Source organism: Mytilus edulis, chromosome 14 (assembly GCF_963676685.1).
Source record: "Mytilus edulis chromosome 14, xbMytEdul2.2, whole genome shotgun sequence".
In the NCBI taxonomy this organism is placed as follows: domain Eukaryota; kingdom Metazoa; phylum Mollusca; class Bivalvia; order Mytilida; family Mytilidae; genus Mytilus; species Mytilus edulis.
This window is the reverse complement of record NC_092357.1, coordinates 32,090,406-32,113,246: the sequence shown is the minus strand read 5'-3', so window position 1 is coordinate 32,113,246 and position 22,841 is coordinate 32,090,406. Positions and strand designations below refer to the sequence as shown.

At 32.1% G+C, this 22,841-nt stretch overlaps 1 protein-coding gene across 4 annotated transcripts in view; it reads right to left on the bottom strand.

Moving 5' to 3' along the window:
* LOC139503921 (protein AF-9-like) overlaps nucleotides 1–22,841 on the bottom strand; it is a 55,636-nt gene that overhangs the window by 3,169 nt on the left and 29,626 nt on the right. For 3 of the 4 annotated variants that reach the window (XM_071293937.1, XM_071293936.1, XM_071293938.1), the window contains 2 exons: nucleotides 16,844–17,021; nucleotides 9,327–9,550 (listed from right to left, as the gene is read on the bottom strand). In XM_071293937.1, the coding sequence (XP_071150038.1) occupies nucleotides 9,327–9,550; nucleotides 16,844–17,021 (402 nt within the window). Of the gene's footprint in view, nucleotides 1–1,589; nucleotides 1,669–9,326; nucleotides 9,551–16,843; nucleotides 17,022–22,841 lie in introns of all 4 variants that reach the window. The other variant, XM_071293940.1, reaches the window with a different exon arrangement.

Here is a 22,841-nt window from a genome sequence, read left to right as displayed (position 1 = left end):
TCAAGTTAGAGAATGGAAACCAATTTTGGGACGTACTGACGAACAAGAGTAAAACTTTATGCTCCCTCCACTACGGCTGAAGCATAATAAATGACATAGAAATTAACAACTTTAGGTTATTTTCCAATTTTCTGTTGGGAAGAAGGGAAATAACATAATTAATATTTAAAATTGATAAAAATAAAAAAATAACTGAATGGTCAACAACTCAACAACGAGAAAAGCTTGAATCGTGAAAATTGAACTTGATCTTCATTTAGTCACACGAAACAACATACCTACATTTATAACTTTGAAAAGATTTCTTCAAAGCATTTTCATGTAAATGAACGGACACTCTTTAATGGCAGTCAAAAGGCCACCTACCCAACCCCCTAACCCCATTCCCATCCACCGATCGCCCTAAAGCCCATAGTATATCCAAAAATCAATAACAGATTTTTTTTCTCGACAATACGGTTGATAAAAAACTATATAAAAATATGTATTTTTAGCAAGTAAAATAAATTGATTCGCTGAGCACAGCTTGATACGACCGCAGAGGTCCAACACTGATCAGTTTTTCAAAAATGGACACAATATTCGCTCTTGATACAGGTCTGAAATTGGATTGCAATTAAATATTTGACACATTATACTTTTCTGACACAGAATTACTGTAGTCAAAGAACTCAGAATTGATTATATGATTTAAATCCCCCCCCCAAAAAAAAATAAAAAAAATTCCCCTTTTTTTTGGCTTTTGTGCAATACATTATGCTGTTGAAAAAAGTTTCATTTTAATTTCTTAAATCTTAAATGAGAAAACAATGTCCGAACCCACAATTTCTTTTTGAGCCTCCCCCCGCCCCCCAAAAAAAAAACATTTCCCTCAAGATATAGTCATTATCTCAATTCAAATTTCTAATGGAGTTTGCAACCATAATTACCCATTAAATACATCATAAAAATCTTAAAATAGAAAATTACATACATAATCATGGTTAAAATTAATATTAATTAATAATACCTTAAATAAATTGGCAGCTAATTATCTCAATACATTTCTTTATACATAATTTACAAGTAGTGTAAGGGAGATAAATCCAAACATACACAACATTCTACTTTAAATGTTTTGGATGACCTCCCTTATACTGCTTTTAAATTGTCTTATTTGTCCATTTACCAGGAACCCTTGTTTCCCATTTTTTTGCCCCGAATTCCTAAATGGTTTGAGCCATAACCCCCCAAAATCCATTCTAACCATCCCTTTTGGTATGGAAACTTGTGGTATAATTTCAGAGAGATTCATACACTTAAACACAAGTTATTGTCTGGAAACTACAAAAATGCTTATTTTGGCCCCTTTTTTGGCCCTTAATTCCTAAACAGTTTGGACCATAACCCCAAAAATCAATCACGACCTTTATTATGTTGAAACAAACCTTGTGTTTAAATTTCATAGATTTCTATCTCCTTATACTAAAGAAACTGTCCGGAAACAAACTGTCTTTGGACGACGACAACGACAACGTGATACCAATATACGACCGCACAGTCGTATACAAATGAAAAAAAAACAACATTAAAAAACAAAAAAGAACAACCTTCTAATATAGATGTTGATTGCATCCGTCAAGGAATTTTCTGGTTGAAATCTTCAAGAGCTTGTTTTGATACAACTGTCTATAAAAGAAATAAGTACTGTAAATTATATAATCTTAGATAAAGTGCAGGAGTTGAAAAACATATACCGTGGATAATTTTATGAAACAAAGTTTGAGGCCACTGGAAAACTTCAATTCATCCATTGGTGGCCTTCGGTTGTTGTCTGCTCTATGGTCGGGTTGTTGTCGCTTTGACACATTCCCAATTTTCTTTCTCAATTTTATCTGAAGTTTTGAGTCTACTGAGTTCAAAACAATGAGTGTTAACTGTAGTACTGTCAATACTGATTATGAAGATTCATTATAAATTGTGGGGTACTTATCTTTTATGTTCTCAGTGGGTATACGTTAACCAAGTGTTCAGTGATGCACAGTTTTCAAATAAAATAGGCTTGTATACAAATTTGTCAACACTCAGTGATTTCATGGATCTTCTAAAATTCTACTATTCATCAATCCATAAAAATTGGTAACCATGAATTTAAGTGAAACCAAAGTAGTTCATTATGGTTTTTAAAACATATTATTAAAGTTAAATATGCTACAATACACCTTTTTGCTATACAAATACAAATGTTTGGTGTATAAGTGAGCTACCATTAAGGATGAAATTTAAAATAAAAGAAGAATTGAATTTATATTCAATTAAAGATTACTTGCTGTTGTGCAATACACTGTGCTGTTGCGCAATACTTAGTAAATCTGTTGTCAGACTATAAACAAACTAGAGGCTCTAAAGAGCCTGTATCGCTCACCTTGGTCTATGTGAATATTAAACAAAGAACACAGATAGATTCATGACAAAATTGTGTTTCGGTGATGGTGATGTGTTTGTACATCTTACTTTACTGAACATTCTTGCTGCTTACAACTATCTCTTTCAATAATGAACTTGGTCCAGTAGTTTCAGTGGAAAATGTTAGTAAAAATTTACAAATTTTTGTGAAAATTGTTAAAAATTGACTATAAAGGGGAACCAGGTGCTCCGCAGGGCGCAGCTTTATACGACCGCAGAGGTCGAACCCTGAACAGTTGGGGCAAGTATGGACAAAACATTCAAGCATGATACAGCTCTGAATTTGGATTGTGATCAAATTTTTGACATTACATGGTTTTTTTTTACACAAAACAAATGCCAAGATTTTACAAATCAATTAAAGATTTCTTCTTCAAACTTTTTAAATCTAAAATTAAATAGTTGACACAGCATAGGTTTCTGACACAGAATGAATGTGGTCTAATGAACTTAAAAGGTTTTTTTTGCCTTTGAGCAATTCACTATGCTGTTGAATATTAATCCTCTCAAAAAAATGTTTGAAGAAATTTTCTTTTTATTTATGAAATCTGAAATGAGAAAAATTTAACCCCCCCCCCCTTTTTTTTCACATCCCCGTTTCCCTTTTTCAAAACTGATATCAATTCAAATTTCTAATGGAGTTTGCAACAATAACTACTCATTTAAATACATCATAAAATATTAAGATGTAAAAAAACTGCTTGTTATCACTGAATGGTAAAGATTATTTAAATTTATCAGTTGGTAGTAAAAAGTGTATATACATTGTATATTGTATATAACAAAGATTTAAGTTGATTCTGGACAAAGAAAGATAACTCCAATTAAAAAAAATTCTTGCTATTGCACAATATTGTGCAATAGGATATTTCTTGCTTACTATTCTGGACAAAGAAAGATAACTCTAATTAAAAAAAAAATTGCTATTTCACAATATTGTGCAATTAGATATTTCTTGCCATTGCACAATACTGTGCAATTGAAAAGACTTGCTATTGCACAATACTTAATATAATAATTTTAGATCCTGATTTGGACCAACTTGAAAACTGGGCCCATAATCAAAAATCTAAGTACATGTTTAGATTCAGCATATCAAAGAGGCCCAAGAATTCAATTTTTGTTAAAATCAAACTTAGTTTAATTTTGGACCCTTTGGACTTTAATGTAGAATTTGAAATTTGAAAACAGGACCAAAAATGAAGAATCTACATACACAGTTAGATTTGGCATATCAAAGAACCCCAAGGATTCAATTTTTGATGAAATCAAACAAAGTTTAATTTTGGACCCTTTGGACCTTAATGTAGACCAATTTGAAAACGGGACCAAAAGTTGAGAATCTACATATACAGTTAGATTCGGCATATCAAAGAACCCCAATTATTCAATTTTGATGAAATCAAACAAAGTTTAATTTTGGACCCTTTGGGCCCCTTTTTCCTAAACTGTTGGGACCAAAACTCCCAAAATCAATACCAACCTTCCTTTTATGGTCATAAGCCTTGTGTTTAAATTTCATAGATTTGTATTTACTTATACTAACGTTATGGTGCGAAAAACCAAGAAAAATGCTTATTTGGGTCCCTTTTTGGCCCCTAATTCCTAAACTGTTGGGTCCTAAACTCCCAAAATCAATACCAACCTTCCTTTTGTGGTCATAAACATTGTGTTTAAATTTCATAGATTTCTATTTACTTAACCTAAGGTTATTGTGCAAAAACCAAGAAAAATGCTTATTTGGGCCCTTTATTGGCCCCTTATTCCTAAACTATTGAAACCAAAACTCCCAAAATCAATCCCAATCTTTCTTTTGTGGTCATAAACCTTGTGTCAAAATTTCATAGATTTCTATTAACTTAAACTAAAGTTATGGTGCGAAAACCAAGAAAATGCTTATTTGGGCCCTTTTTGGCCCCTAATTCCTAAAATGTTGTGACCAAAACTCCCAAAATCAATACCAACCTTCCTTTTATGGTCATAAACCTTGTGTTAAAATTTCATAGATTTCTATTCACTTTTACTACAGTTAGAGTGCGAAAACTAAAAGTATTCGGACGCCGGACGACGACGACGCAGACGCCAACGTGATAGCAATATACGACGAAAATTTTTTCAAAATTTGCGGTCGTATAAAAAATAACTCCTTAGGGGGTCAAATGACCATTTTGGTCATGTTGACCTATTTTAAGGTTTTACTTTGCTATACATTATTGCTGTTTCTATCTATAATAATTTTCAAGATAATAACAAAAAAACTGAAAATTTCCTTAAAATTACATCTGAATATTTCAGGGCAGATAGATTTTGACCCGATAAACAATTCAACCACAGTCAGATTTGATCTTAATGCTTTGGTTTTTGACATTTTACCCCTATGTTCTATTTTTAGCCATGGCGGCCATTTTGGTTGGTTGGCCAGGTCACCGGACACAATTTTCAAACTAGATACCCCAATGATGGTTGTGGCCAAGTTTAGTTTCAATTTGGCCCAGTAGTTTCAGAGGAGCAGATTTTTGTAAAAGATAACTAAGATTTATGAAAAATGGTTAAAAATTTACTATAAAGGGCAATAACTCCTAAAGGGGTCATTAAGTTCTGACCATTTCAGTCATGTTGACTTATTTTTAGGTCTTACTTTGCTGAACATTTTTGCTGTTTACAGTTTATCTCTACCTATAATAAACAGCAAAATTTCCTTAAAATTTCCAATTCAGGGGCAGCAACCCAACAACGGGTTCATCTGAAAATTTCAGGGCAGATAGATTTTGACCTGATAATCAATTTTACCCCAATTTGCTCTAAATGCTTCGGTTTTTGAGTTATAAGCCAAAAACTGCATTTGACTACTATGTTCTATTTTTAGCAATGGCCACCATGTTTGTTGATAGATCAAAACTTCGGATACAATTTATAAACTAGATACCCTAAGAAACATTCAGTTAAAGTTTGGAAGTATTTGGCCTAGTAGTTTCAGAGGAGAAGATTCTTGAAATAGTTTACGACGACGACAGACGATGGACGCCAAGTGATGGCATAAGCTCACTTGGCCCTTCGGGCCAGGTGAGCTAATAAAGATCAATTAATTCTCAATGTCATATTAGAAATTGATGAAAATGTAAAGGAAGCTTACATCAATAGATATAAACAATTCACCAAAGTTTCATGAGAATTGCTGCCAGCATTTTTGAGTAATTGTCCGAAAACTGGAAAATCCCCCTTTTTTTAATGAATAAAACCCCATAACTCAGAAATATAAAATGGAAAATTTATGTCAATAGTATTAGTTAGATCATATCATAAGGAACGTGTGAACTAAGTTTCAAGTTGAATGGATATTAACTTCATCAAAAACTACCTTGACCAAAAACTTTAACCCTAAACTTGCACTATCATTTTCTATGATCAGTGGACCATGAAATTCAGGTCAAAAGTCTAATTTGGCTTTAAAAATTAGTAAGATCATATCATAAGGAACATATGTGTACTTAGTTTCAAGTTGATTGGACCTTAACTTCATCAAAAACTACCTTGACCAAAAACTTTAACCTGAAGCGGTACAGACGGACGAACAGACAAACGAACGGACAAACAAACAGACGCACAGACCAGAAAACTAGTGCCCCTCTACTATCTTAGGTGGGGCATAAAAACTTACCATCATAAATTCTGAGTACATCCTTCTGTGCAAGACAGGTGGAAAACCCCAAATAAAAATATTATCCAATGAGAAGAAGGATGACCTGTGCCCATAAAACCAAGCCTTTATATCATCTATTTAATTTTCTGAAATAAGCAAGAGGCCCTAGGAAAAAAAAATCTGGGAATGAAGGGGAGGTTGGGAGGGACCTTTAATTTATGATGGTAAGTATTTATATAATAAAATCTGATTTTACTTTAAAAAGTAAAATTGTATGTCAATAAATACGTTAACATCATAAATTTTGAGTAAAATTAAGAATATAACACAGAGCTGAATCCCTTGAACCAAAAGGTGCAGGAGGAAAACAACTCTTTGTGTGGAAACTAAAGGTCATAGTACAAACTCTGAGCTTGAGAAGATAAAGACTGCAGATATTGAAAAATGAAAGAATTTTTAGTCCTACAGAAACCGTTATTAACAAGAGCCTGAATCGCTCACCTGCATTTCAGAGGAGAAGATTTTTAAATGTTAGCAAACTTGATGAACAAATTGTGTAAAACTCTTTAAAGGGCAATAACTCCTTAAGGGGTCAATTGACAATTTTGGTCATATAATTTTTTTGTAGATCTTACTTTCCTGAACATTATTGCTGTTTACAGTTTATATCTAGTATCTATAATGATATTCAAAATAATAACAAAATACTGCAAAATTTTCTTAAAGCTACCAATTTAGTGGCAGCAACCCAACAATTGGTTGCTCGATTTGTCTGAAAATTTCAGGGCTGATAGATTTTGACAAAGTGAACAAATTTACCTGATGTCAGATTTGCTCTAATAGCTTTAGTTCTTGAGATATAAGCCAAAAACTGCATTTGAACCCTATGTTCTATTTTTAGCAATGGCGGCCATGTTTGTTGATGGATCAAAACTTTGGATACTATTTATAAACTAGATACCCTAAGGAACATTTAGTTAAAGTTGGAAGGTATTTGGCCCAGTAGTTGCAGAGGAGAAGATTTTTGAATTAGTTTACGACGACAACAGACGACGGACGACGACAGACGCCAAGTGATGGCATACGCTCACATGAGCTAACCAGATGCTCCGCAGGGCACAGCTTTATCCACAGAGTTCGAACCATGAACATTAGGGCAAGTATGGACACAACATTCAAGCTTGATACAGCTCTGAATTTGGATTGTGATTAAATAGTTGACACAACACCGGTTTCTGACACATAATGAATGTGGTCTAAGAACTTATAAACTTAAAAACTTTAAATTTTAAATTGGACATTACCTATTATGGTCCAATATCCAAAATCTAAATACCTGGTTAGATTCAGCATTTTAAAGGACCCCAATTATTCAATTTTTGATGAATTCCAGTGATCTGGAAGGATTTTTTCTGTATGGGCCCAGGGCCCCTCAAAATTAAATTCAAGGGGCCATTTTAAAAAATAATGGGCCATGTTGTCAAATGAATGGGCCACTTGAATCGACTACTTTGGGGGAAAAAGTGTATATCTCGGCAGAGAGATGGTGGTACTTACCTTTATGATTCTAAATAATATCATGGATATTGTGCCTGTGATTTTGTTATTTCAATTTCAAGGAATGTAAAATAACTTCTTCCAAACCAGACAATATTTAAGATAACCTTTATTTACAATGTTTACTGTTGTCTTGTTCATGTTTATGTTGTTTTTACATTAAATTGGGGTCTTCGTCGATACCATACTTATTCCCGAAGTTCTGTATTAGAGGACGTTTCTGGCATTTCCTCTGCACTTCTTGTATTATTATAACTTCATCACGATGACAACAATAACAGTAGAGAGTATCATTAATTGATAAAACTAAACAATAAGTCGCTGAAGCAATGTTTACAAAATGCCAAAACAAGCCAAAGACCAAAAAGTGACAAGGACAGTTAGTCACCTTTTATGGAGACAAAAACTATATTCGTAAAAAGGCTTTGGGGTTTTTCAATCGAAATAATAGCAAGCCTAAATAACTTAATAGATAATAATTAGAGACCAATCTTTCTGTACTAGCCAAATTTCACAAATTTAAAGTTGTAAAAAATCATATCATGAATGATGGTTAATTAAGTTTTTTTGGGTAATCAGTTACACCCCATGGTTCTATTATTACCATAAGAAAACACCCGAGACATCCCAAAAATATATAGGTGCTCCTATCATTGGAGGAACATTACACAATTGTGTAAAAATATAATAAAAAAAATATCGAGTGCCATATGTGGGCACTTACATTAGTCACTCTATGCGCCATTTCTGGTCGATATGCGCTATAGGCACAGGGCGCACGTGTTTCCCGATCACTGAATTCAAACAAAGTATAATTTTGGACCCTTTGGGCCCCTTATTCCTAAACTGTTCGGACCAAAACTCAGAAAATCAATCCCAACCTTCCTTTTATGGTCATAAACTTTGTGTTTAAATTTCATAGATTTCTATTTACTTATACTTAAGTTATGGTGCGAAAACCAAGAAAAATACTTATTTGGGTCCCTTTTGGGCTCCTAATTCAATTCCTAAACTGTTGGGACCTCAACTCCAAAAATCAATTCCAACCTTCCTTTTGTGTTAATAAACCTTATGTCAAAATTTCATAGATTTCTATTTTCTTATACTTAAGTTATTGTGCGAAAACCAAGAATAATGCTTATTTGGGCCCTTTTTTGGCCATTAACTCCTAAACTGTTGGGACTAAAACTCCCAAAATCAATCCCAACCTTCCTTTAGTGTTCATAAACGTTGTGTCAAAATTTCTTAGATTTCTATTTACTTAAACTAAAGTTATAGTGCGAAAACCAAGAAAATGCTTATTTGGGCCCTTTTTGGCCCCCAATTCCCAAACTGTTGGGACCAAAACTTCCAAAATCAATCTCAACTTTCCTTGTATGGTCATAAACCTTGTGTTTAAATTTACTAGATTTCTATTCACTTAAACTAAAGTTATAGTGTGAAAACCAAAAGTCTTCGGTCGCGGACAAAGGATGACGACAATGCCAACATGATACCACTATACGACCAAAAAATTTTCATTTTTTGTGGTCGTAAAAAATAAAAAGACAAACAAACAAACAACAGTACACAAAACACAACTTGGAAAACTTTTGACTTAGCATCCCAACACCACCAATAACTGGGGGTGATCTCAGGTGCTTTGGATGGGCAAATAAAGACTTAGTATGTACAATGTACTTACACCTCCTGATTTCAGTAGTTTTTTCTTAAATTCATCTGTTGGATTCTGGAATGTTAATTTCTCACATCGTATGTGATTAACTGGTGTATCATCAAATTTAAGATACAGGTCATACTGAAATCTGATTTTTTTTGTTTCCTCCTTATTTTTGAAATAAATGTCTATTGGCAATGTGAATCCTGCATAACCACTTTCTGCCACTTGGTATGGTGGGGCAACTACAGCTGAAATAAACAAGTTTTCGCATTTTTATATTGCAAACACGGATTTTACAGGGGTATTTTGTGAAGATATCAACATAAACCCAAAAACACTCCATGAATATTACAAAGCTTTACTATTTTGTATAAAAAAATAAACATGGCAAAAGGTGATGTGATTTATATACAAATGATATATGTCAATATGAAGGGAAGTTCCAGCTAGAGGCTCTCTGGGTTTCAATTGCAAGAGCATGTGTCACTCACCTGTTTTTCTTCGTTTTTGGAAATCATGTAAAAATAAATTTAAATCATAACAAATGCCCTAATAATGATTGAAGCCAAATTTGTACAGTCTTCTAGCATAATTTTTGTCTTGGCCTAACTTTATTCATTTATATTTCTGATTAAAAATTACCTCCATTACTGATCAGCATTAATTTTTTTTTAATAAAAATCTAAGGGTTATATTGCACAATTCTTTGTAAGAAATTATAGTCATTACAATGCAATCACATCATGTACATTGTTATTATTACATATTATATGATTGAATAATACATGCATGTATATTTACATCTATATCATGTATATGCAAATATACTACATAAATTGACCTACTTGTTCTATGATTTCAATAATATATTGTTACTTGACATTTAATCATCAATTTATATGTAGAAAGTAATATATCCACAAGTAATCATTTTTACTTAATAAATAATTAAGAACAATTCAGTTTAACTTAAATATTTGTTGTAATATAGTTACATGTATTTGTACATGTTTCATTTATTTTAAATATACTCATATGCGGTAAAGCTTAGCGAAAGGTATTGCGACGTAATCATTCAAACAAACTTTATTAGATAAACTTTTTAAGAAACGATCATTTTCATTGGTCAATTCAAACCTTCGACCTCACACCTGCGAAAATAGAACACACGTACTATAGCGTTGAATGGACTTATCAATATTCACGTAGCTGATCAAGGTCGTTTAAAGCTTCCATCGTCGTATTTGCGTACATGATTGTGTTCTTGATTAAGCAATCACAAATCTAGCTTTTATAAATGTGCATGTGAAATTCATTGGTTTTACTAATTTTCTGCAATTGATAGTAAAATTTTAAACTTTAAAATCTTAACAGTTTTCACATCGAAATCTTTAATTCAAATTTGTCCTCTGGATCAAGGGACGACATCAAAAGTTCAATGAAAAACTAAAAAAACCTCAATCCACATATTTTTTTCATTGACTCACCCTCACAACCCCCGCCCCTCCCACCAAGTTGCTCATCCTGCCTTTTCTTTCACTCAATGGACTTGATGAATTAGCGTTGTACTTGAAAAATGAAACCGTACTTTTCTACAAACACTTTTCATATTCTTTGTCAAGTTTTAGGTATTCGACACAGGATAGTGATTTTTTTTTCTGATTCCGTTTACTTGAGAAAAAAAACCTCTGAAATTGTAAGTAAATTCATAATATGTATATAACCAACCATGCTTTGTTAAAAAAAAAAAAACGCAGATGGCAAACCATGGCACAGGGGAATTAAATGTAGTTTATAAACTCCAACGATATACTTCATGAGGTTTTGCTATTCTCGGTTGAAAAACGAACGTAAATTGTATATAATAATTGTAAATATGTACATGTAAATAGAAACAATCAGTTTTTAAAAAAAAGTGTTTATTCATCAAATGTTTTGATAAAAAGGTGAGTTTCTTCTTGTACATGCATTTAGTCATCCTTAATTTCTTAATATTTTGTTTATCAGTTTATCATACATGTTTCGTTTTGTATTTCATTTTAAATACAAATACATATGCAGCTCTATTCTTAAAGTATAAAATTAAAAAATAAATGTTCATCCATTTAAAATCGAACAGTACATTTATATTTAAAAAAGAAGATGTGGTATGATTGCCCTTCTGACTCCTTCTGTCCGGTGGGCGTCCGTTTTTTCAAATGTGTTCTTAAAGAGTGGACAAATCTCAACTGCGGGATAATACCTTGTATACTATAAATACATATATAAAAGAAGATGTGGTATGATTGCCAATGAGACAACTCTCCACAAGAGAACAAAATAACACAGAAATTAGAACTATAATAGATCACCGTACGGCTTTCAATAATGAGCAAAGCCCACACCGCAAAGTCAGCCATAAAAGGCCCCGAAATGACAATGTAAAATAATTCAAACGAGAATTGTTCCTTGTAAACTACGACATTTCTCACAAGTATTAATTTATTATTTTGTTCAACACATGCAAAAGAACTGAATAATCTTCGCCGATGTAACTTTTCAATTAATTACAACACCATGCCTTCACTGAATTCATTCAGGTGCACAAATGATACGATTAAAGTTATTTTGTTTCTATTTTGGGGGACAATTTCCTCTGTTTATGGTACGCTTAGCTACTGTGTGTATGTTTTATAGCATGAAAATAATAAAAGAGGAATGTCAGTGCAACCCATCATTAATTATTGTAATGGATCAGTATTATGAGATACTTATTATAAGTGACTACGACATTGTTAGGATTATAACCTATCATCTGTATGAAAGAAATTAAAAGTGGTTCATATATTCATCCGTATAAAAGCGGCACATGCATTTTATTTTATCCTTATATTTCTCATTATGCGGTACACGATAATTGAGTTGCTGGCTTGCTGCATGCATAAAGAACTTAGAATATTACTTAATACCAAATATCAGTATAATATTTCGACCCCACTATTTGAAGTTAACAAAAGATTTATTTAATTCTTTTGACAAAAGGTTTGTAAATTAAACAAATCCTTGTTTTTACGTTCGTAGTAACATAGTACATTTCATTGTCGGTCACCTGTGTCACACTGACTACATTGTTTTTGTATTTGAATCTTTCGGCCATTGAAATGAGACGTTACAAGTTGTTTGTTTATGATACGCCAGAATGTTATCAATGAACTATCAAATGCTAAACTTCACTGCATTTCAGTGTAGTGTTGTCAACGGTTAACCGGTTAACCGATCGAACGACCGAATACCAAAATCGCTAACCGGTTAACCGGACTTTTTTTCAATTTTGGTAGATTTGATATAAATTTGTATTGAAATCATTAAATAGTTATGTTTTATTGTCGTGGTAATTAATTAGACAGATCATTATCAATTGTCTAGTATATTGATTGCTATTGTTAATCCTAAAAACATAAAATTAATTAGAACTTGTCTCTCAGCTCGGGGCAAGATCTTAAAGAAACATAATTAGTATACATGTTTTTTTAACAGTAACTTTAAATCAGTAATGCGATTAAATATTAAGATTTACTTCATTGGTTCGTTTTTGATCTAATTTTGTGTAGACCTACATCTACATGTGCAACCTCCGTCGTGCAATGCTATCTCAAAAATTGTGAAATGCAAACCAATGGGAATGTACTCAATGTATACGCAATACGAGTAACATGCTTGAAGAAACAAGCAAACAAAGCAAAGAACCAGGTCGTGCGGTGACCTATAGTTGTTAATTTCTGTGTCATTTTGGTCTCTGGTGGAGAATTGTCTCATTGACAATCATACCACATCTTCTTTTTTATAATTAATCATTTCAAATTGAAACACACCACATTATTTTCGGAGACAAGAGAAAAGTAAAGAATAATAGGTTTCAGACATATTCAATTCTACGAGATCAAGAAGGTTTTTTTTATTTTTCAATCTGAAGTTGGTACAGACGCTATAGTTGATACGGTGCATTTGATTATTAAAAGTCAAACTTCGCCAGGAATCCTCAAAGACAACCTGATAATGCCAAAGGACAATATTCAATTCTAAAAGCGTAAATTTGATTTGGATGAAAGGTTGTCAAATTGACACTCATACCACATCTTATATCTATGTGTAGGGTACTATTGATAAGGCTTTCAAACCCGAACTTAAACTATACCGGTTAATCGGTCGAACGATTATCCGAGTAACCGGTTAGGCAAAAGTGTACGATTTGACAACACTAATTTTAAATGAATGCCTGTAAACAGTAACTAAAACTGTTAATAAAATGGAACCATTTCTTAATTTCCCTAAGCACTGCTACTTCAGCATTGTTCAGACTGTGTTGATAAATATTTCATAATGAAAATTAAAGTTCCTTACAAAACTGAGATAATGTCCCCTACAGAAAAAATAGTTGAGGGCCAGTTGATGGCCATGTGGCGGACAGTTGAGGGCTAGCTGTTTTAAGCAAAATAGTTGAGGGCTAGGTGTTGAGCATCTTAGCTCAACTCAAACCTGGCCAAGAACTGTATGTTGGATAGATGTCGCTCAACTGGCCCTCAACTGAAGCTGGCCATTAAGTTGAGGAAAAGTTGAGCAATTGATCTGTGATTTTCATATAGTTGAGCAAAAGTTGAGCTTTCAGACTTTGAAATTTTTGTAGTTGAGCAAAAGTTGAGCATTCAGACTTTGAAATTTTTGTAGTTGAGGAAAAGTTGAGCATTCAGACTTTGAAATTTTTGTAGTTGAGGAAAAGTTGAGCGTTCCGACTTTGATTTTTTTTAATAGTTGAGCAAAAGTTGAGCAATTAGAAATATGACCTGGTGATATAAATGTTATGTGCCATCTGTTTTATCTGTCTTTAGTGCAAATGGACAGGAAGTATTATTTATAAATGTAATGAATGTACACAAAGTTTGAGGCAAAATTAAGGGAAGCACATGTTTTCAATTTTATTCTTTTTTCTGTATTTTAACTTAACTAAATCTTTGACATAAAGTTAAAAAACAAACAATATTTCTTTTATTATAAGATATATCAAATATTCAAGATTTAGGTAATAAACAGTTATTATTAGGGGCAAATCTCAAAGTGATCACACTGTCACAATACCCAAAAGAACCTCAAACATTTAAAATTTGAACTGGGTTTGAGCATGCACATGGCAAGCAAAGATGTCTTCTGAGCTATCATGAATAAAATATGAATTTTACAATGAATGTAGATAAGAAAAGTCACAAATAACTGTATTGACATTGAAAAGTGCAGTGTATTCTTCTGATGACATGACTCTTGGATTTAGGAAGATTGATGTTTTAACACATATTTCTGGAAACATATGTTGGTAAGTCACATTTGGATTAGATTTGATTTCCACCATTTTGAATAAGTGTATAATTATGCTCTTTTATGTCAAAATAGTGATATTTAAAGTGGTTTTTTTATAAACTTTAAAGAGTGAAGAAAAAAATCAGACAATATATTTATGCATTAATTTATATATTGTCAAAATGTGTAAGACAGGAGACATGTTTATTTTATTATTAAGACAATTTGTTTTTAGAAAGTATTACTAATAAAATAAGAATATTCTAATATAATGAATTTGGTATAAAACTAGAGATATATTCTTATTTTCTAGATAACTTCTAAAAAGCAAGGATAAAGCATTCATGTAGTCTGTTGTGAGTTAAGATCTTTCAGCAGTATTTTGGCTATAAAAATACACAATTTATTTTTTAATTTATTTTTTTCTACAATGTGTAGTCATCAGTTTGCAATTACCACACAATGCTCAACTTTTAATGACCTGGCCCTCATCTATTGACCACCTAGCCCTCAACTTTTAATGACCTGGTCCTCAACTATTGGCCAGGTAGCCCTCAACTCTAATTGCTCAACTGTTGGACACCTAGCCCTCAACTATGATATTTTCTCAATGTTGCTCAACTAATTTGCATAAAGTTGAGCATTGAAAGTTGAGGGCTACCTAATTTGCATGGCAAAAATCCAGCTAGCCCTCAACTATTTGCTCAACTGATGGCCAGCTAGCCCTCAACTGTCCCTCAATTGTTAGCTCAACTGGCCCAGTTGAGCAATGCAGTTGGCCTAGTGATCATTTTTTCTGTATGGGGTAAACATCATTGTTAGATCAACATGGTGAATGATGGTCATGGATGAATTGATCAGTGGCAAATGTTACATTCATATCAGGAAGAGAACAAAAGGATAGTCTAATACATAGGAGAGCTACAATGTATAGCTACCATTGGATTTTTAGGGGGGGTGGGGGGCTAGGATGAATTTTGTTCTGCATTTTCTTTTTAAAGTTGTTCTTCCTATCCTGCCTTTTTTTATTAGTTTATCCTGTATTTTTACCGAGTCGCTCATCCTGCTTAGATTCAGCATATCAAACATGTTAAAGAACCCAAAGAATTCATTTTTTGTTAAAATCAAACAAAGTTTAATTTTTAACCATTTGGACCTTAATGTAGACCAATTTGAAAACGAGACCAAGAATTAAGAATCTAAATACATGGTTAGATTCAGCATATCAAAGGACAGAATAATTCAATTTTTGATGAAATCAAAAAAGTTTAATTTTGAACCCTTTTTGGCCCCTAATTCCTCAACCTTCCTTGAGTAGTTATAAACGTTGTGTTAAAATTTGATTGATTTCTATCTACTTATACTTAAGTTATTATCCAGAAATCATCCGTCTTCGGACGAAGACGACGAATACACTGACATGATACCAATATACGACCAATTTTTTTTAATTTTTGCAGTCGTATAAAAACTCCTTATCAGCCTTTTTTCAAATTTCATCCAAGCCAAACCAAACCACCCAAAAAAAAATCTTTGCATGAAATAAGTCTCCCAAGGAAAAGTTTTGTTGCTAATGGAGACCAAATTTTCCCTGCAAAAAACATTATGGTACCTTCTTTCAAAGAGCAGCACCATCCTTAATTCACCATGCATAGTAAAATAAGGGATGGTTAACTAAAGGATACAATATTGTCTTAACTGATGATGTCATTTAATATTCATTATATGTGTTGGTACAAAATGTATATATATAGTTGACATTTTAATGGGGGTTTCTACAGACCTGTGATATTTTTCCTTAGCGATCTACATTTTGTACTTACTGTGATATATCGATGACAGGATTGTTTTAAGTGTGAAAAACACCACATATTGTTTTATACACATTTATAATGTACTAAGGCTAGTCCTTGAGTCATTGGCCTTGTGAGTCAAAAGATGCATCAAGATTGTAATATGTTGCAACAACTGAGTTCAGATATCTTCATCTTATAGCAAAAGTTGAATAAAAAAATTTGTGACTTGATTTTTCGTTTCTAGTTATTTTCTTTCATGGAGCCTGAAGAATTTAACTAATGTATATAGCAATAAAATTTTACTTTTGTTATTAGATATGGCAAAAAATTCTTGAATCCTTAGTAAAAGCCCTGTATGTGACATTATTTCTTGTTACATTGTATCTTAAAAACACATCTAATTATATATAAACATACCTCTTTTATGATGTGGAAAACTATGATGTAGATTAAAAACAACCTTTTCAACAAAATTTGAAATGTTGCACCCCTCTGGTCCTCTGACGTAAACAGTCCAATCATGTGTGAACCCTCCTTGTGATGGTGGATCTCTCTGAGAGGCTCGATGACCAAGTTCAATCTTCACTTGAACAGACTAAAATGACAAGATATATATATAATGAAATACTATTTTTTTAATAAATTATCTGACATGTCCTGATTTAAGTTAAGATTTTTGTACGACAAGCCAATAACTGATAAGTTGGTGAACAGTTTATGGTGAGAGCAAACTTCATGAAAACGTTTGATGCATAGATTAAAATAAGTTTTGTGCAGGAAATCTATCCAACATAAGTGATTTGTCTCAGCCTGAACTACAATTGAAGACATTCCAAACATTGAAACCGCTCACAAACCTCAAAAGAGTGACAAAAAAATACATGTAACAAAGGGACTTTCAAACTCGAAAGTCGAAAATAAACTGACAACACCATATAGGGCTAAAAAAGAAACCAACAGACAAACATCAGTACACAAAACACAACAAAGAAAACCAAAGACCATGAAGACTGAGCAGCACAAACCCCACCAAAAACTCTGGGTGATCTCCAGTAAATGTACTAGTCTTGTAACTACAATGTACATGTACACAAATGAAGGTGTAGTAAATGAGATTGGGAAAAAAATGTTTATAAATGTATGCATAGTGATACATACTGAGATTGTATCTTTACACTAATAAACAGGTTCACACTCACTGTCCCTTGAACTGCTTTTTTTTACATGTACATGAATAATCAATGCAACCCAATCTGATTATTACATGAAGTCAAGAAGAGCCAGTGAAATGGGTAATTGCAATTCCCTTCCCTAGATCTTCCATTAATTTCTTCATTTTCTATCAACACTTGATGGACAATTGATGGTATATGATGGAATTCCATCCCAAACCAAAAATATCCATCAAAGGATGATGGAAATTAGAAATATTTTTTCCATCATCATTCTTTTGATGGAAAATTTGATGGAATCTTTAACCCCTGATGGAAAATTGGATGGCATTTTTACCCTTTGATGGAAAATTGGATGGCATTTTTACCCCTGATGGAAAATATGATGGCACTTATTCCATCTGATGGTAAATAGGATGGAAATGAAAGAATTTTGATGGAAATTGGACTTAAGGTAGCACTACAGTCTAACAATGATTTTTTGAAGATATTTTTTTTATCACATAATTTTGAAGTAAGAATTATTCTGCACAGTTTGTAAAAATCCCAAAGTCATTATCACATCACAACAGGGAGTAAATTGATAATGAACTTATGCAAATAAAAGCACATGGTAATTAATCTAAATATATAGGCATTTGGGAGGGGCTTATATGTCAATCATCTGTTGATACCAGTGTCCAGCTGTTAATCCCTGACCAATAGATAAATATTGTAGTCTTATCTTATTGTTTTGCAACAAAAATAATTTATATAACATGGAAGTGAACAAAGAGAAAGAAAAAATCTAAAAGGAAAAAATCTACAAAAAATGAAATAAAATTAATATATGGTCAAGAGTGGGAAAGTATTTTTAAAAGCCTCTGACTGTCTGTATAAATATCTTCTCTTTGGTCTTATTCATTTAAATACAGTTTTATGCATTTTAACTAATTTTCAGTTTATGTGTTGGATTTTCAAGAAGAGTGAGGTCTAACTCTTGATCTTTTTATGAACATGTTTTTTGATGCACACTTTTAATGTTCTAGCTTATTTTAGACAGTTTATTTCTTTTTTTTTTGAAATTCAAATGAAAGTTATTCTTTATATATAGAGAATAATGATGTTAAACATTGATTATATGCAGCTGGTCAATCGTGTTATTCTCTTATCTTAAGACTGTCTGGAAAGAGGCGGAGCTTTGTCTATATTTAATTACTACATCACAGATGTTGGTGAAATCTGTGACGTCAAACTCCTGCCAAATGCCAAGTTAGTGTTGGACAGATCACATGTAATGCAAAATTTACAGCATTAGAGCATCAAAGACACAAAGTGTGTGGTTCTATTGATATAGTAATGGTATCAGAACACTCCTGGGGTGTTCCCAGTGGAATTTTTGTATTTATATTGTCTTTATAGGGGTTCTAAGGGGGAAATTCAGTTTTTAGGTCATTTCTCAGAACAATTTTTCATGAGAATTGTAAGGAAAAAATGAAAATAGAAACTTAATGATTACCCCCTTTGGCCTGACTTTGATATATATGATTAAAGGGTGTATTTTCTACAATACCATGTCCCAGTTTTTGGATAATTTGTTTCTAAATGAATTTATAGGTCTTCAAAGATGAAAGATGAAATGAGGTTTGGAACCCAGCAGTTAAATCAATATATCTTCTTACTGGAGGAATATATCAAAAATCTAAGACACGGTTTTGTTGATTGTATATGGTTGATTAAAGGGATGAAAACAAATTTTTACTACCATTTGACATGAATGAGCCATTTTCACCCAAATTGGAAGACCACGTTTTGGGCAATTAATGAGCTATATTTTGAAATTAATCAAACAAAAAATAAATTTATATATAGATTAAGAAAGAGTTATATTTCAGCTTTAAAATGAGTTAAAGATTTTAAAAATCCATTGAGTAGTTTTGTAGAAATTAATCTTTAAAGACTGTTGATTGGAGTCAGAAAATCTTGACTGTAGTGCTACCTTAAACATTTTCTTTGATGGAAAGAGGGATGGTATTTGGTTAGAAATTTTTTCCATCACAGGTGTCAGGTGCCAATCTGTTTTCCTTTAACCTTTGTGTACAGGATGTGACATCATAAATGAACACAGAGTTTGAGGCCCAATGAGGAGAGCACATGTTTTTATGCATTCTTCTGCAATATCTCTAACTTATAACATAAAGATAAACTACAATCTATAAATACATATTTTTTATATAATTTATAGCAATTATTCAAGATTTAGATAATTAACAGTATTTATTAGGGGCACATTTCAAAGAAATCAAATTGTCACAAGACCCTACACAACCTCAACAAATCAACAAATTCAAATTTGAACATTCATGAACATGCAGACAAGAAGCAAAGATGTCTTCTGTCATTAACAAATTATGAATTTTACAATGGATTTAGATCAAAAGGATCTTATTAATTCTATTGACTGGGATTGAATAGTGCAGATGTATTCTTCTGATGACATAATTGCCTCTTGGATTTAGGAAGATTAGTGTGTACACATGTTCTAGATTAAATCTTTTGGTAAGTACAATGTATTAGAATTTCCACCATTTTGAATATATGTCCATGCTCTTTTAGTTCAAAGTTAAGTGACATTTGAAATGTTTTATTAGCTTTTCAGAGTCAAGAGAAAAAAACTAGACCATAGATTTATAGAAATTATTAATCAAGAAGATGTGGTATACATGGTATAATTAATTGCCAGTGAGACAACTATCACTAAAAGACCAAATGACACAAAAAATGTGAATATACATATCATTGCATACAATTGTGTACGACAGGAATCATTTTAAAACATTATTTTTTTTTATAAAATTATTTAGTACTTAATTTCAATAAAATAATTTTGCTATCAAATTAGAGATCTGTGGTATAAATGACAATTATACATTTATATATGTAAGCCTCAAATCTATGTCCGGCCTCAAATCTATGTCCTTTCCGCAAATCTATGTCCTTTTTAATATTGCGTCATAGACGTTCCAAATCTATGTCCTTTATTGTCTCAAATCTATGTCCTGTATTGTCTCACATCTATGTCCTTTATTTACTCAAATCTATGGCCATTTTTGGCTCAAATCTATGTCCTTTCATCGGCGTAAAACATAACAAAACGTCATCGAGGAAACAATGAAAAGTTAACAATTACAGGTGTAAGTACGGCCTTCAACACGGAGCATTAACTCACACAGAACAAACATTGTACAAGTGGTTTATATGACAAAAGCAAGGTTAACATTTTAACTATTAATACACATGGTTTAAAATTACTTTATGTTTTTTTCTTTAAAACTGGAGGGAAATCTGTTATGAATAGTGGACTGATGGGCCCGAATATTTTCAAAAACGTCAACTAGAGATTTATCCTCTTGAAATGTTTTCTGACAATTATCGGGATATCTTTACTCCTACTATTGTGGAATATTTACAACTCAAAACAAATCCAGCCATGAACAAAGGGACTGCAGTGTTGACATCTAATTGCTTGAGAGAAGGAATATGCCAAAACATAGAATGATTCTTCTCGGGGAAATATTTTCGTTATTAAAACAGTCATTCCCAAAAAATGGGTACAATTCGAATGTAGACACTGTTAAAAAATAAATTTCAACTGAGCAGAGAGAGAGTGTTGTTTTCTTCTGTGTCTATATCTAGTCTGTCATTTTTTAAATTTTTACTTACACCATTTTAGTTGTTTTCTAGTTTTAGCATTTTTTGTAAGACAAGGTAAGTATGAACGTATCGGAGGTTAGTGTTGTATAAAGTCATCTTAAAAATTGCATTAGAGAAAAACACAAGATTTAAATCCAGGCTCATGTGAAATGGGTTACATTTACCACCATAGCAAACTAATTTATACGTATTATTCTGTATATATTGAAAGCAAATACCAATTTTAAGGTCTGAATTAATATAGTGTTTAAAAAATAATTCAAATAAGTAGTTTTCACAACTTATTTAGTAATAAATTTAAACTAATGAAATGTTATGCTGTATAATATTTTAGTTTCATAATACAGCTTTCCAGGAAAAACCCTATTATTTATGTTTTGAATCACTTGTATGTATTTTTTATGCTTGTATTAATCCACACCCCCATCTTTGTTACGGAGGTTGATATCAAACCAGTATCTGAATGCTGATACATAGTAACTCTTTAATGCTAGCTTTTCTAAACAATTTATTGACATTACAAACTAAACCAGGTGCTCCGCAGGGCACAGCTTTATACGACCGCAGAGGTCGAACCCTGAACAGTTGGGGCAAGTATGGACAAAACATTCAAGCATGATACAGCTCTGAATTTGGATTGTGATCAAATTTTTGACATTACATGGTTTTTTTTTACACAAAACAAATGCCAAGATTTTACAAATCAATTAAAGATTTCTTCTTCAAACTTTTTAAATCTAAAATTAAATAGTTGACACAGCATAGGTTTCTGACACAGAATGAATGTGGTCTAATGAACTTAAAAGGTTTTTTTTGCCTTTGAGCAAATCACTATGCTGTTGAATATTAATCCTCTCAAAAAAATGTTTGAAGAAATTTTCTTTTTATTTATGAAATCTGAAATGAGAAAAATTTACCCCCCCCCCCTTTTTTTTCACATCCCCGTTTCCCTTTTTCAAAACTGATATCAATTCAAATTTCTAATGGAGTTTGCAACAATAACTACTCATTTAATTACATCATAAAATATTAAGATGTAAAAAAACTGCTTGTTATCACTGAATGGTAAAGATTATTTAAATTTATCAGTTGGTAGTAAAAAGTGTATATACATTGTATATTGTATATAACAAAGATTTAAGTTGATTCTGGACAAAGAAAGATAACTCCAATTAAAAAAAATTCTTGCTATTGCACAAATAGGATATTTCTTGCTTACTATTCTGGACAAAGAAAGATAACTCTAATTAAAATAAAATTTGCTATTTCACAATATTGTGCAATTAGATATTTCTTGCCATTGCACAATACTGTGCAATTGAAAAGACTTGCTATTGCACAATACTTAATATAATAATTTTAGATCCTGATTTGGACCAACTTGAAAACTGGGCCCATAATCAAAAATCTAAGTACATGTTTAGATTCAGCATATCAAAGAGGCCCAAGAATTCAATTTTTGTTAAAATCAAACTTAGTTTAATTTTGGACCCTTTGGACTTTAATGTAGAATTTGAAATTTGAAAACAGGACCAAAAATGAAGAATCTA